Raw genomic sequence first — 12,971 nt, 5'->3', positions numbered from 1 at the left:
GCGTAGTGCGGGGGGGAGGGGAAAAGGGGAACCGGCCTATGGGGTGAAGGGGATAATGGAGTGGGGAGAGGGAGGATTGGCGTATAGGGGTGTACTGATGTATGGGGTGAAGTTACTGGGGGTACTGTTGTGTGTGGGGAGATACTGAGGGGTATGGGGAGGGGGTCCTGTGTGTACTGGTATAGATGAGGTGTATGTTTGTGTCTGGGGGAGTTCTTGCAGTAAAAAGAGGTTTGGGGAGTGATGGAGGGGACAGGAGAAGCACAGAGAGTGGGTAGAAGTGGGGCAGCTGGGACGTGGTGCGTATCACATAGTGGATCAGGCATGGAGCGAGCTGCTCTTCGTCACCAGGACCAGAGCAAGTTCTTTGTTAATTAAGTCATTGATTCTATTACCTCCTGGAAGCAGCACGTCACCCACGCAACGTTGAGTGTGGAGCTGGGTTTCTGGCCCTTCCATTGGCAGATTTAATGGCTTGTATAAAGGTATGAGCTCACTTGTTTTTTTTTCTGGTCCTGCGTATGCACAGTGTTAGAGCCAATGGCCGTCCTGCAAAACGTACACACAGATAAAAACAGCAGAAATGAAAGATTGCAACAAGAAGCCAGCAAAAAGCTGAAAACAAACCCCGGATCCCTTCAGTCCCACTTGATGCACTTCCCCCCCCTCCTTTGCACAGTCTTACTCTGATATTCTTCCCTAAGTGCTGGAGCAAGTTGACAAAGAGAGAAAGGAAATGGATTCAACACCAAAAGCCACTTGGCCCTATAGGAGAGCTCCTCCCTCTGAGGGCAGGTTCCTTCACTTACCCATCAGCCACACTCCCTGCTCCTGCTCATTCTGCCCTTCCATTTTGCAGTTCTGTGGGTGTCCGTCAGGTGTTTGCTCCATCCAAGCCCATGGATGAGTCTGAAACCAGAGGTTTGCATTTGTTCTTTAGGAAGCTTTCTCAGTAACGCTTGGAAAATCAACGGTGAAAGGATGTGATTAAAAAAAAAAAATCAATTGCTTATTCGTCACTGAAAAGTGTTAATCGACGCTCATTATTTGTTGAGTCATTTCCTGGCTGGACCTTGTAGGCTTTATGGTGTGTGGGGTTTTTATTTGCCATCATAAAAACACCGTAAAACAATTGAAGTTTTATTAGAGGCTTTTGGAGGGGGGGGGGGGTAGTTTGTTTGTTTTAACAGTTTTTGGCTCTGTTCCCTCAGTGTTACTGTGCGATACCTTTAAAAAAGAGAAGTGCAGGGTTCTTTTTATCTGGGCATACCAGCAGAAATGGCCAAACACAACGGGATAACAAACATAGGCAACTAAAGCTCCCTATCCCCACTTTTCCCTTTCAATTAAGCTCTCGAGCCAACAGTTCCCAAGCCAAGGGCAAGAGGACCATCACAGGATCAGCACCATCCCAAAAGGCACCCAATCGATTTCTGTCTGTGTTTTACCCATAAGGAATCAGTAAAAATGAAGACATGGCTTTAATTTGTCCTTGTAGCCAATGAAAGAGCTTTCACACCTGGGCAGCAGTGCTACCAGCCAGCCATGGAGTACACAAACCCAATGGATTTGGCCCCGAGGTTCACCCAAACACCAATACTTAATCAGAATTACCTTCATCCACAAGCAGCCTCCTCCCATCTGTGTTCCTTCCGTAGCAGACAAAGGGGCAGTTCACACTTTGGATGGCTCCCACAAGCAGGGGAGGAAGAAGGTGATTCAGCAGGCCAGCAGTTTCCTAGCAAAACAGATAAAAGGAGTCTATGAAACCATGGTATCACTGTAACGTTGGGCTGGTTTCAGCCCAAATGGCTTCAGAAGCCAAGAAAAAGCCAAGCCTAATTTTGATGCCATATATAAGAAGTAAATCCATTTTAAAAAGAACAACCCAGCGTTTCCATGCGTTTCAATGCCCTCTGCTGTCCTCCAGTTTACATGCAGCAGGAAGAAGGGATCATCCCATGTTTGCAGGCTGGGTTCGTAGGCTTCACAGCAGCTGGGAATCCTAACGCTGCCCCACACAGTCAACAAAGATCACAAAGCTATTTGCTTTATCTCTGGCTTGTTATCTTTACACAAGGGGCCACTATCGTTTCCAGGAACTGCTGCTTCTATCTCCCTGTTGACTCATTTCATCGCAACTATTTTCTGTCTCTTCTGAGGAGGAAATGACCAACAGCGCCTGCATGTATCATTCATATATATATCTTTTTTTTGTCTGAATAAAAGTGGAAGTGAGTGCTCTGATGACTACTTCTTCATTTGAGACTTTTAAATATAACAGAAACTATATGAGTCATTCTTTCAAAGAAGCTGAAATAGCGAATTGCCAGGAACTGGGCCCACATCAAAGTTAGATCACAGGCTTTTTCTCCTACAGAGACCACAGGTGTCTACCTGCCCAAGAAGGCACAAAGAACCACTGATAGAGAAACTCCAGTTAGAAATGGCCCCAGTTCTTATATTCTTCCCCCAACCAAAAAGTGGCAGAAATTCCTTCCGATTCCTTATGCTTCCGTAACATGAAATGGGATTAGATCACCGAGAAAGGAGCTCTCACCAGAAATCCGACCTGATGTTGATGATGATCTTCAACACTGTGACACTGACCTCTGGCAAGGCCTTGAGTCAGAAGTGGCTTAAAAGTGAACTGTCACACTGTCATCCCATTTGTCTTTCTCCTTTTCTTTCTTCATAGAATCTTAAAAACATTGAGGTTGGAAAAGACCTCCCTAGTCATCAAGTCCAACCATCGACCCATCATGGCCCATCACGGAACCACTAAGGTTGGAAAAGACCTCCCCAGTCATCAAGTCCAACCATCGACCTATCATGGCCCCTCATGGAACCATTAAGGTTGGAAAAGACCTCCCCAGTCATCAAGTCCAACCATCGACCCATCATGGCCCATCACGGAATCATTAAGATTGGAAAAGACCTCCCCAGTCATCAAGTCCAACCATCGATCCATCATGGCCCATCACGGAACCATTAAGGTTGGAAAAGACCTCCCCAGTCATCAAGTCCAACCATTGACCCATCATGGCCCCTCATGGAACCATTAAGGTTGGAAAAGACCTTCCCAGTCATCAAGTCCAACCATCAACCCATCATGGCCCCTCATGGAACCATTAAAGTTGGAAAAGACCTCCCCAGTCATCAAGTCCAATCATCGACCCATCATGGCCCATCACGGAATCATTAAGATTGGAAAAGACCTCCCCAGTCATCAGGTCCAACCATTGACCCATCACCATCATGGCCCTTCATGGAACCATTAAAGTTGGAAAAGACCTCCCTAGTCATCAAGTCCAACCATTGACCCATCATGGCCCCTCATGGAACCATTAAGGTTGGAAAAGACCTTCCCAGTCATCAGGTCCAACCATTGACCCATCATGGCCCCTCATGGAACCATTAAGGTTGGAAAAGACCTCCCTAGTCATCAAGTCCAACCATTGACCCATCATGGCCCCTCATGGAACCATTAAGGTTGGAAAAGACCTTCCCAGTCATCAGGTCCAACCATCGACCCATCATGGCCCCTCATGGAATCATGAAGGTTGGAAAAGACCTCCCCAGTCATCATGTCCAACCATCGACCCATCACCATCATGGCCCTTCATGGAACCATTAAAGTTGGAAAAGTCCTCCTCGGTCATCAAGTCCAACCATTGACCCATCATGGCCCCTCATGGAACCATTAAAGTTGGAAAAGACCTCCCCAGTCATCATGTCCAACCATCGACCCATCATGGCCCTTCATGGAACCATTAAGGTTGGAAAAGACCTTCCCAGTCATCAAGTCCAACCATCGACCCATCATGGCCCCTCATGGAACCATTAAGGTTGGAAAAGACCTCCCCAGTCATCAAGTCCAACCATCACCACTGTGGCCCATCACGGAACCATTAAGGTTGGAAAAGACCTCCAAATATTCAAGTCCAATTGCCAGGACATCACCACCATGCTCACTCATTGAATTATAGCTAGCAAACATAGAAAAATACACCCAACCAAAGCTCAACTAAAGCCCGGACACCTCAGCAACATACAATTGCATAATGCTTTGCATAAAGCATTTGGATGAGCCCAGATCACCTCATTCCTTATTTAACTGAATTATTTATCTACTTTTTCTCCATACACGTTCATTTGTTCCTCCTATCCTTGGGGCAGAACCATCCCCAGGCTCTGCACTTCAGTGTTGTCAAAAGGAACAATATTTCTGGGGGGTTAACAACCTGTGGGAAATTAAAATACATTGGAAAATATCCTATTTGAAGAGGGCAACCAAATCACTCTTGATATCCCTCACCATATGGGGCGGCTTCCCTGAGAACACCATGCAAGATTGATAGCTTTCCCTCAGGAAAAGGGGAGGGACTTTTTATAAGTGTAGGCAGTGATAGGACTAAGAGAAATGGTTTTAAACTAGAGATTTAAAGGGTAGATTTAGCTGTGAAGGGACGGCAATGGGAGCTGAAGGATGGGGATGAGAGGGGAAGCCAAAAAATGGCTCTGAGGGGATTAGGGATGGAGCTGAAGGGCCAAGAGCTGAGGGAAGGGACTGAGATCCATGATGGAAGGGGCTGAGGGATGGCAATGGGGGCTGAGATCTGTTAGGGAAGGGATTGAGGTCTGTGAAGGAAGGGGCTGAGGGAAGGCAATGGGGGCTGAGATCTGTGAGGGAAGGGATTGAGGTCTGTGAGGGAAGGGGCTGAGGGAAGGCAATGGGGGCTGAGATCTGTGAGGGAAGGGATTGAGGTCCGTGAGGGAAGGGGCTGAGGGATGGCAATGGGGACTGAGGGATGGCAGTGGGGGCTAAGGGAAGGCAATGGTGGCTGAGAACTGTGAGGGAAGGAGCTGAGGGATGGCAATGGGGGCTGAAAGATGGCAATGGGGGCTGAGAGAAGGCAATGGAGGCTGAGGTCTGTGAGGGAAGGGGCTGAGGGATGGCAATGGGGACTGAGGGATGGCAGTGGGGGCTAAGGGAAGGCAATGGCGGCTGATAACTGTGAGGGAAGGGGCTGAGGGATGGCAATGGGGGCTGCGATCTGTGAGGGAAGGGACTGAGATCTATGAGGAAAGGGGCTGAGGGATGGCAATGGTGACTGAGGGAAGGCAATGGTGACTGAGGGAAGGCAATGGGGGCTGAGGGAAGGCAATGGGGGCTGAGATCTGTGTGGGAAGGGGCTGAAAGAAGGGACTGAGGGATGGCAATGGGGGCTGAGAGAAGGCAATGGGGGCTGAGAATAGGCAATGGCAGCTGAGATCTGTGAGGGAAGGAGCTGAGGGATGGCAATGGGGGCTGAAGGATGGCAATGGGGGCTGAGGGAAGGCAATGGTGGCTGAGATCTATGAGGAAAGGGGCTGAGGGAAGGGACTGAGGACTGTGAGGGAAGGGGCTGAGGGATGGCAATAGGTGCTGAGGGAAGGCAATGGCGGCTGAGATCTGTGAGGGAAGGGACTGAGGTCTGTGAGGGAAGGGGCTGAGGGAAGGCAATGGGGGCTGAAAGATGGCAATGGGGGCTGAGATCTGTGAGGGAAGGGGCTGAGGAATGGCAATGGGGGCTGAGGGATGGCAATGGCGACTGAGATCTATGAGGAAAGGGGCTGAGGGAAGGGGCTAAAGACTGTGAGGGAAAGGGCTGAGGGAAGGCAATGGCGGCTGAGATCTGTGAGGGAAGGGATTGAGGTCCGTGAGGGAAGGGGCTGAGGGATGGCAATGGGGGCTGAGGGATGGCAGTGGGGGCTGAGGGAAGGCAATGGCAGCTGAGATCTGTGAGGGAAGGGGCTGAGAGAAGGGACTGAGGGATGGCAATGGGGGCTGAGAGAAGGCAATGGCAGCTGAGATCTGTGAGGGAAGGAGCTGAGGGATGGCAATGGGGGCTGAAAGATGGCAATGGGGGCTGAGAGAAGGCAATGGAGGCTGAGGTCTGTGAGGGAAGGGGCTGAGGGATGGCAATGGGGACTGAGGGATGGCAATAGGTGCTGAGGGAAGGCAATGGCGGCTGATAACTGTGAGGGAAGGGGCTGAGGGATGGCAATGGGGGCTGCGATCTGTGAGGAAAGGGACTGAGATCTATGAGGAAAGGGGCTGAGGGATGGCAATGGGGGCTGAGGGAAGGCAATGGCGGCTGAGATCTGTGAGGGAAGGGACTGAGGTCTGTGAGGGAAGGGGCTGAGGGATGGCAATTGGGGCTGAGATCAGTTCGGGAAGGGGCTGAGGGATGGCAATGGGGGCTGAAAGAAGGGGCTGTGCTGAACAGGGCTGAGCTCTGTGAAGGGAAACGGCTGAAGGACGGACACAGGAACGTCGCCGTGCCGCGTTGACCTGCGGGAAGAGGAAAGCCGCGGGCGCGGCCGCGCTGTCTTTCCGGTTCAGTTTTCACTTTCTGTTTTTTTTTTTCAGCCCTCGTTGCCCGCCCTCGGCCCGCCCTCTCCTTCCCCTTCCTGGGGGCCGGCGTTGTGTTGCGGTCCCGTAATGCCGCCCCGTTTCTCTTGATCCCCCCCTTTTCAACCCGCCCGGCCCCGGGGATCGCAGGGCCGGGCGGGCGTTATGGCGTGAGGGGACGGAGCGGAGCGGAGAAGATAAAGCTCCGAACATGGGAGAGCGGCGGGATGAAGCGGCCCGAGGGCCGGGAGCCGGTGAGCATCGCGGCGGGGAAACCGAAGGGAGCCGGTTCTGTCTTTTCCTGCTGGGGATGAGGGGGGGGTTTGGGGCGTGGATTTACCTCCCCGGGATCCCTTTTAGAGCGGGGTGAGCCTCAGAGGTTTTCCCCTTCCTCTTAGAATGAGGGATAGGGAGCAGCCCTCGGCGCTATAGGCAGCTACCCCAAGGCCTTCAGGCTCTCTCAGCCCTACAGATAGCAGCTTCTAGGCCTTCAGACTCCCTTGGTTCTACAGACAGCCACTCCATGCCCTTCAGACTCCCTCAGCCCCAAGCCAAGCCCTTCAGACCCCCCTCCCCGCTACAGACAGCTACCTCAAGCCTTTTAGACCCCACCAGCCCTACTACAAGGCCTTCAGACCCTTTCACCCCTACAGACAGCCATACCAAGGTTTTCAGACCCATCACCCCTACAGGCAGCCAATGCAAGGCTTTAAGACCCCATCAGCCCTACAGACGGCTACCCCAAGCCCTTCTGACCCCCTCAGCCCTATAGATAGTCTTCCCAAGGCCTTCAGGCCCCTTCGTCCCTTCAGAGAGCCATCTTGAGGCATTCAGACCCCCTCACCTCTACAGACAGCCATCCCAAGTCTTCAGACCCTCTCAGCCCTACCCCAAGGCTTTCTGACCCATTCAGCCCTATATGCAGCTAGCCTATGCCCTTCAGACCCCATCTCCCCTACAGATATCCACCCTAAGCCCTTCAGACACCCCTCAGCCTGACCTCAAGGCTTTCAGATCCCCTCATCCCTACAGACAGCCACCTCAAGCCCTTCAAACCCCCTCAGCCCTGCCCCAAGGCCTTCAGAACCCTCAGCCCTTCAGACAGCTACTCTATGCCCCTCAGACCCCCTCAGCCCTACTATAAGCCCTTCAGACCCCTTCACCCCTCCAGACAGCCATTCCAAGCCCTTCAGACCCCCTTACCCCTCCAGACAGCTACCCCATGCCCTTCAGACACCCTCAGCCCTACAAAAAGCCACCCCAAGGCCTTCAAACCCTCTCACCCCTGCAGATAGCCATCCCATTTCCTTCAGACCCCTTCAGCCCTACTCTGAGGCCTTTGGACCCCCTCAGCCCTACCTCAAGGTCTTCCAAACCATAGCAAAACTGTTTTAATTTCTCCTTGGGAATGCATTGGCCATTCCAGGCTTCCCACTTGCTGTTCATTCTGGTAAAGATAAAACTGGGAAAGATGTAGTCTTTATTTTGTTGTCGTTGCTTTGTGGTCTCTCCTTGGGAGTCGGGTGAAGTTATGCAGATGCCCTTCAGGAGGGCAGGGCATGGAAATGCAAACAGAAGTTCACGTGCAGGATGGAGGCTGGGAGACCTTTGTTCCCATTTTGGACCTTTGTTGGGATGGGAATCAGCGTTACAGGTGGAAAAATTGGCATTGGAGTGGTGTTTCTGTACTGGTTTTGTACAGTTCTGCCTCCAGATCATCCCCAAACTGTCTTGCAGTGGGCTTGCCATCTATATGCACTCCTCAACAGGGGGAAATCCGGATAGACAGAACTCCCTAGATTGTGTTACTTTGCTCTGAAACTGGCTTTACACGCTGCCAACCATATCCTGGTCTGCATCAAAAGAAGCCAGCAGGGTGAGGCCTTACCTGGAGCACTTTGTCCTCATGTGGAGTCCTCTGTAGAGAAGGTGTTTCTTTTACTTTCTCTTCTGCTGTTAATTGGTGATTTTCATCATAGTTTAACCCCAGGTGAAGAGAAGGAACACTGGGACGAATCATAGAGTCATTGGAGTTGGAAGGGACCCTTGAAGGCTGTTTAGTCCAACTCTTCTACAGTGAACAGGGACTTGTACAGCTCTATCAGAGTGAAGCATGGATATTGATTAAAATCACTTTGAGAAAGTGAAACAGTTATCGTTTTTGGTAAATGCTGTTTTGGTGGTGTTTGGCTTTTTGTCTTTCTGATGATAACGATTTGATAGTTGTTGTGGTTACCTAAAATTGGCATGTGTGTGGGTAGATTTTATTGTTTGGCTTCACTTCTGTTTCTACTAGAAACTATAAGCGTGTCTTGGTAATTTCCATAACCAAAAGGTTCACAGAGGATGTACAGTAGAGCTCTGTTGCTGCATCAGAGCGAGAAAATGAAAGGAAGTCAACGCTAAAAGAAGAGCTTCCATAATGAGAGCAAAAGGAATGCAATGAAGAGCTTCCATAATGAGATGAAACAAACTGAAGAATGGATTCAACCCTGTTTCAGGCTTTCTCAATGACAAAAGGACCTGCTGGTTTGGAGGAGCGTAGCTACAGCTTTTCAGGCAGGTAATGATCTGCCCAATTTATCCAGCCACAATCTTATGTTTTCCCTTTACCCAAATGGAAAGCATGTGGTGAAACATCACGTAGCAAAGGTAAACCTTTACCTTCAGGGGGTCTTGAGTTGCTGTGCATGCATTTACAGCTCTCCCTCAGCATTGGGTCTGGTTCTTTTAGGCCATTGTGGCTATTGGTTTCGTAAAGAAAGGGAAGTTTCAGTTGTCTGCATACTAAAACAAAAGAGTCAACACAGACACATGCAGATGAGTGACTCCACAAAGTGGCATCCCAATAGAAGAGGAGAGCTGCAGAAGGTGGAGGCTTTGAGGAGCATCTGTGGAGATGAAAGACAGCGATAAAATAAGGATTGTAGAACCTGCGGGCAAAGGACACCTCCTCCATAGCAAGGAACACATTGCAGTCTCTGGGGTCTGCCTTGGTTGATCAGTTTGCAAATAAGTCTGCCTTAATTTGGCTCCGTTTTGGGCTTGCACTGAACGAGTAAAGAGGCTTCTGTGCTCTAGTGTTGCAGCGCTAATGAACCAGGGCTCATTATGAAAGTTGAGCTGCACATGTTGCTAAGAGAAGTTTGCAGGTAAAGAGCTGATCAAGCAAGCAATAATGTGTGTTTTATAATTAGGGCAGAATTTAAAGGGACAGTTCAGGTAATTGTCATAATGGTTACCGTGTGCTCGAGGTGAGCAGCAAGATCAGAGTGGGAGATGAAAAAAGAAGAGAGAAAGTGGATGTCAGCAGGAGGAAGGTGGTCTTAAGGAGCCTCATCTTGCAGTACGTTGGCTTTCCAGTGTTATGAAGTGGCGTGTGATGCAAGAACTGATGCTGGCAGCAAGGCCTGCTGCTACTGCTCACACTAATGATGGCATTACACCTCAAAAATGGAAGAGATGAGGCGGAGGAGGGCTGTGGGAAGGGGCTGTGCAGAGTAGGATGCACATCCATAGGCAAGCAGTTTGGTTGTGTTCAGCCTGCATTGACCAGATGGATTTTGGAGCTCTTGACAGCATTCAAATGCATGCCATTAGAAAAACAAACCTTGTTGTCCAGTGCAAGCCTGCACTGGTAAGTGCTTCAAAACACATGGGTTTTCCTCCTGGGCTGGCTTTGGATGTCTCCACGTGGTGAGGCCGTCCAGAGGTTGTTTGGATGAACAGAGAGAGGATCCTGCTATTGCAAAGGCTGAGCTGCTTGGCCTCAGCTGGCCCTGCTGACTGACATCCAGCACAGAACTGGGAAGAGGAACAGCAGGATGCAACTCGTGGGAGTGTTATGAACTGCAACAGTGACTGCTCTCTCAAGGCTGGAAATCACCAGGACTGTGAAATCTTTTCCCGAGGATTTTTTGGGGCATGGATAACACTCAATGTAGGTTCATCTGGGCTCTGCTGTTGTCAAGCCATGCTGGGCTTCTCCATCCATCTGTACATCTATCCATCACCTGCGTCGTTTATCCTCCAGCCATTCTCCATTCATCTCACCGACCCTCTGTGAGAATTCATCCTCCTTTCCCTTTAAGGTGCCAAGGGATGGTGGTGGCACATCCAAGTTGCTCTGAGGGAAAGCGAGCACTTTCACTTTTGCTTCTGGTGTAGGCGCTTTCACTTTTCCCTACTCAGAGCCTGCCCGGCGTCTGTCAACCTCAGCACAAGGGCTGCATGCGATGATGCTGCCGGAGTTTTGCTGGTCCTTCTATGAGCACAGAGCTGAAGGAGCTTCTTTACATCTGAAAAGGGACACGGAGGTCAGGGTGAGCTGTGGGACTCAATGCCACGCTCTGCCTGTTCCATCTCGCCTATTTATGTATGACTGAGGCAACCTTTGGGGGGGACTTTCATTTTTACTCTGCAGCTGAACTGGAAAGGAACAGAAGGAGCAATTGTTTGAGTTAAAACCTCCCAAACCTGTCAATAATGTAGAGCTGCAATGTAGGAGGAGCAGAATATTGCGTGGCTCCGGACACGGAATGTTATTGTGGTGCTCAGGGCAGGAAGCAGAAAGGGACGTTGTGTTCTGTTCAACTTTTTGAGCAAAGCTGGGACATAACTCCCTGATCTGCTTCATGTGGAGGAGCCTGACTGCCCTGACTGCTGCCTTGAAGATGCAAGAAGATGACGGAGCAAAGCAAAAGGCAAGTGAGGAAAAAGTGAGCAAAGGTTGAGAGAAATAGCAAGATTTGTCACACAGGCAACATTTCTGTCTGGTTTTTTTCCCCCTGAGTTAGGAAGAAATGAAGAAGCAGATCAAAACGTACCCTTTAAAAATAGGAGTCAAACCCCAAGGAGATTCCAGGGCAACAGCTGATGTTATCTTGCTGCCAAAGCAACAGGGGCCTTTCTTCTGTAGAGGTTAAAATGAAAACTTAACTTCAAAAAATGGCTTTGAAGTTCTTCTTAAAGGGGAACCAGCATGCAAAACTTGCCCTTCACATGAGGTTCGGAGTTTCCACGTTTCTTTCCTCATAAGTGATTGCTTTTTTTAATGTTTAAAGCTCATGGGTTTGCAAGAAATAAACCTTTTCGATGCGTCCGTGTTGCAAAATCAGCTTAAGGTTTGAAATGATCATGAATCATCACCAGTAATAAAGCTCTCTAAATGTGCAATAGAGACCGAGCCCAGGATTTCCTGTATTTCTGCATGGCTGTTTTATTTATCATTTGGATTTGAACAGCTGCAAAGAGCATAAAAACTGCAGTGCTTTCGTTTGCGTGTGCGTCCGTATTTGATTTGTTGATTGGGATGTGGATCTCCTGTTGGTGGGATGCTGCTGGGAAGTGTTTTACTTGGAGTCCTTTTTTTCCTTAGGAGATGTTTGGAGAGAATGTGGGCTTCAGGAGAACAGCCAGTTGAGGATTTGAAGCAAGAGAACCATGTTCTTTGGAAAGCTTTTAGGCTAAAACTGATAACCCTGAGAAGCTGATCTAACCACGGACCAGGAAACCTCAGTATCTTCTTAACAGAAAACAGTGATTTGCTCAGAGATCATAAAGTGAATTTGCCATCAGGTTTTGCTTCTGGCAGTTGTGAAAAAAATTGACCTTTTTATCCCATTCTATGATTTTTTTCACCAGGTTTCTATCCAGAGTTGAAAGAATCGGGTTCCCTTTTGCAGACAGCGGTTTCAGTGCTTCAGAATTCCTACTTGGACTCTACATCTCAGGATGGTTTCTGGTACAGCCAAGCAATACTGGTGGAAAATGATGTCTTTCTGAATGAGGTAAGGCTGTTGGGAGAGCAGGGTGTTGCTGGAAGCTCAGAAAAGGGCAGTATTTCTTATCTGCATACAATGCAGAGCTCCATTTGCAGCTCCCAACTAGAGAACCTTTTCTTTGCTTTCCTCTTCTTCCTTCCCATTCTGATTAGGAACAAAAGGTCAATTCATCCAGCATTGCCAAGTATTCAGCAGGACTCCTGGAGCGGGCCTTCAGGCATAGGTTGAAGTACTGGTTTGATGCTCCCAAGGAGAGCTTTAATGGCTTTGCATATCATGCATAGCTTTGCTGATTCACAGCAAGGCAGATGTCCAGGTGATATTTCTGCTGTGCTGTTTCTGCTGTCATGCCTAAGCAAACACTTGGTTTAACCCCAAGTTTCCCCTTTTCAAGCATTTATGAAACTGCTTTTAAATGCCTTCCTATAGTTTTCTTGGCATGGAACAGGCTGTCTCTTCTGAAAGCTGGAGCTGGCTGGTCTGCTTGTTGTCATGAATTAAATAGAGCTTAGAGGCCTTAGAATATTCCAAATTGGAAAGGACTCAAAGGTCATCGAGTCCAAGTCCTAGTTCCATGCAGGACCATCTAGAAAAGTCACTAGAGACCTGGATAAAACACAAAGAGGGCAGGAATTAAGTCATTTGATGGTTTTCTTGTGAGTTCTAATGTCAAAATAAGCCAAAGCACTGATGAGACAGTTGTTTTCTTATCTTAGGACACCATTTAAAAAAAATCTCATCCTTCCATGTCTTCTTTTGTTACAGTGCAAATGCAGCGTGGTTGCAGTTCT

At 49.0% G+C, this 12,971-nt stretch overlaps 1 protein-coding gene across 2 annotated transcripts in view; it reads left to right on the top strand.

Moving 5' to 3' along the window:
• The first annotated feature begins 6,423 nt into the window (after positions 1-6,423).
• TASOR2 (transcription activation suppressor family member 2) overlaps positions 6,424-12,971 on the top strand; it is a 30,812-nt gene continuing 24,264 nt past the window's right edge. The window contains exons 1-2 of one of the 2 annotated variants that reach the window (XM_072349916.1): positions 6,424-6,651; positions 12,041-12,186. In XM_072349916.1, the coding sequence (XP_072206017.1) occupies positions 6,609-6,651; positions 12,041-12,186 (189 nt within the window). In that variant the 5' untranslated portion in view covers positions 6,424-6,608. The remainder of the gene's footprint in view (positions 6,652-12,040; positions 12,187-12,971) is intronic. The other variant, XM_072349905.1, reaches the window with a different exon arrangement.

This window comes from Excalfactoria chinensis, chromosome 1 (genome assembly GCF_039878825.1).
Source record: "Excalfactoria chinensis isolate bCotChi1 chromosome 1, bCotChi1.hap2, whole genome shotgun sequence".
Lineage (NCBI taxonomy): Eukaryota > Metazoa > Chordata > Aves > Galliformes > Phasianidae > Excalfactoria > Excalfactoria chinensis.
This window is presented reverse-complemented; position numbering and strand designations above follow the sequence as displayed.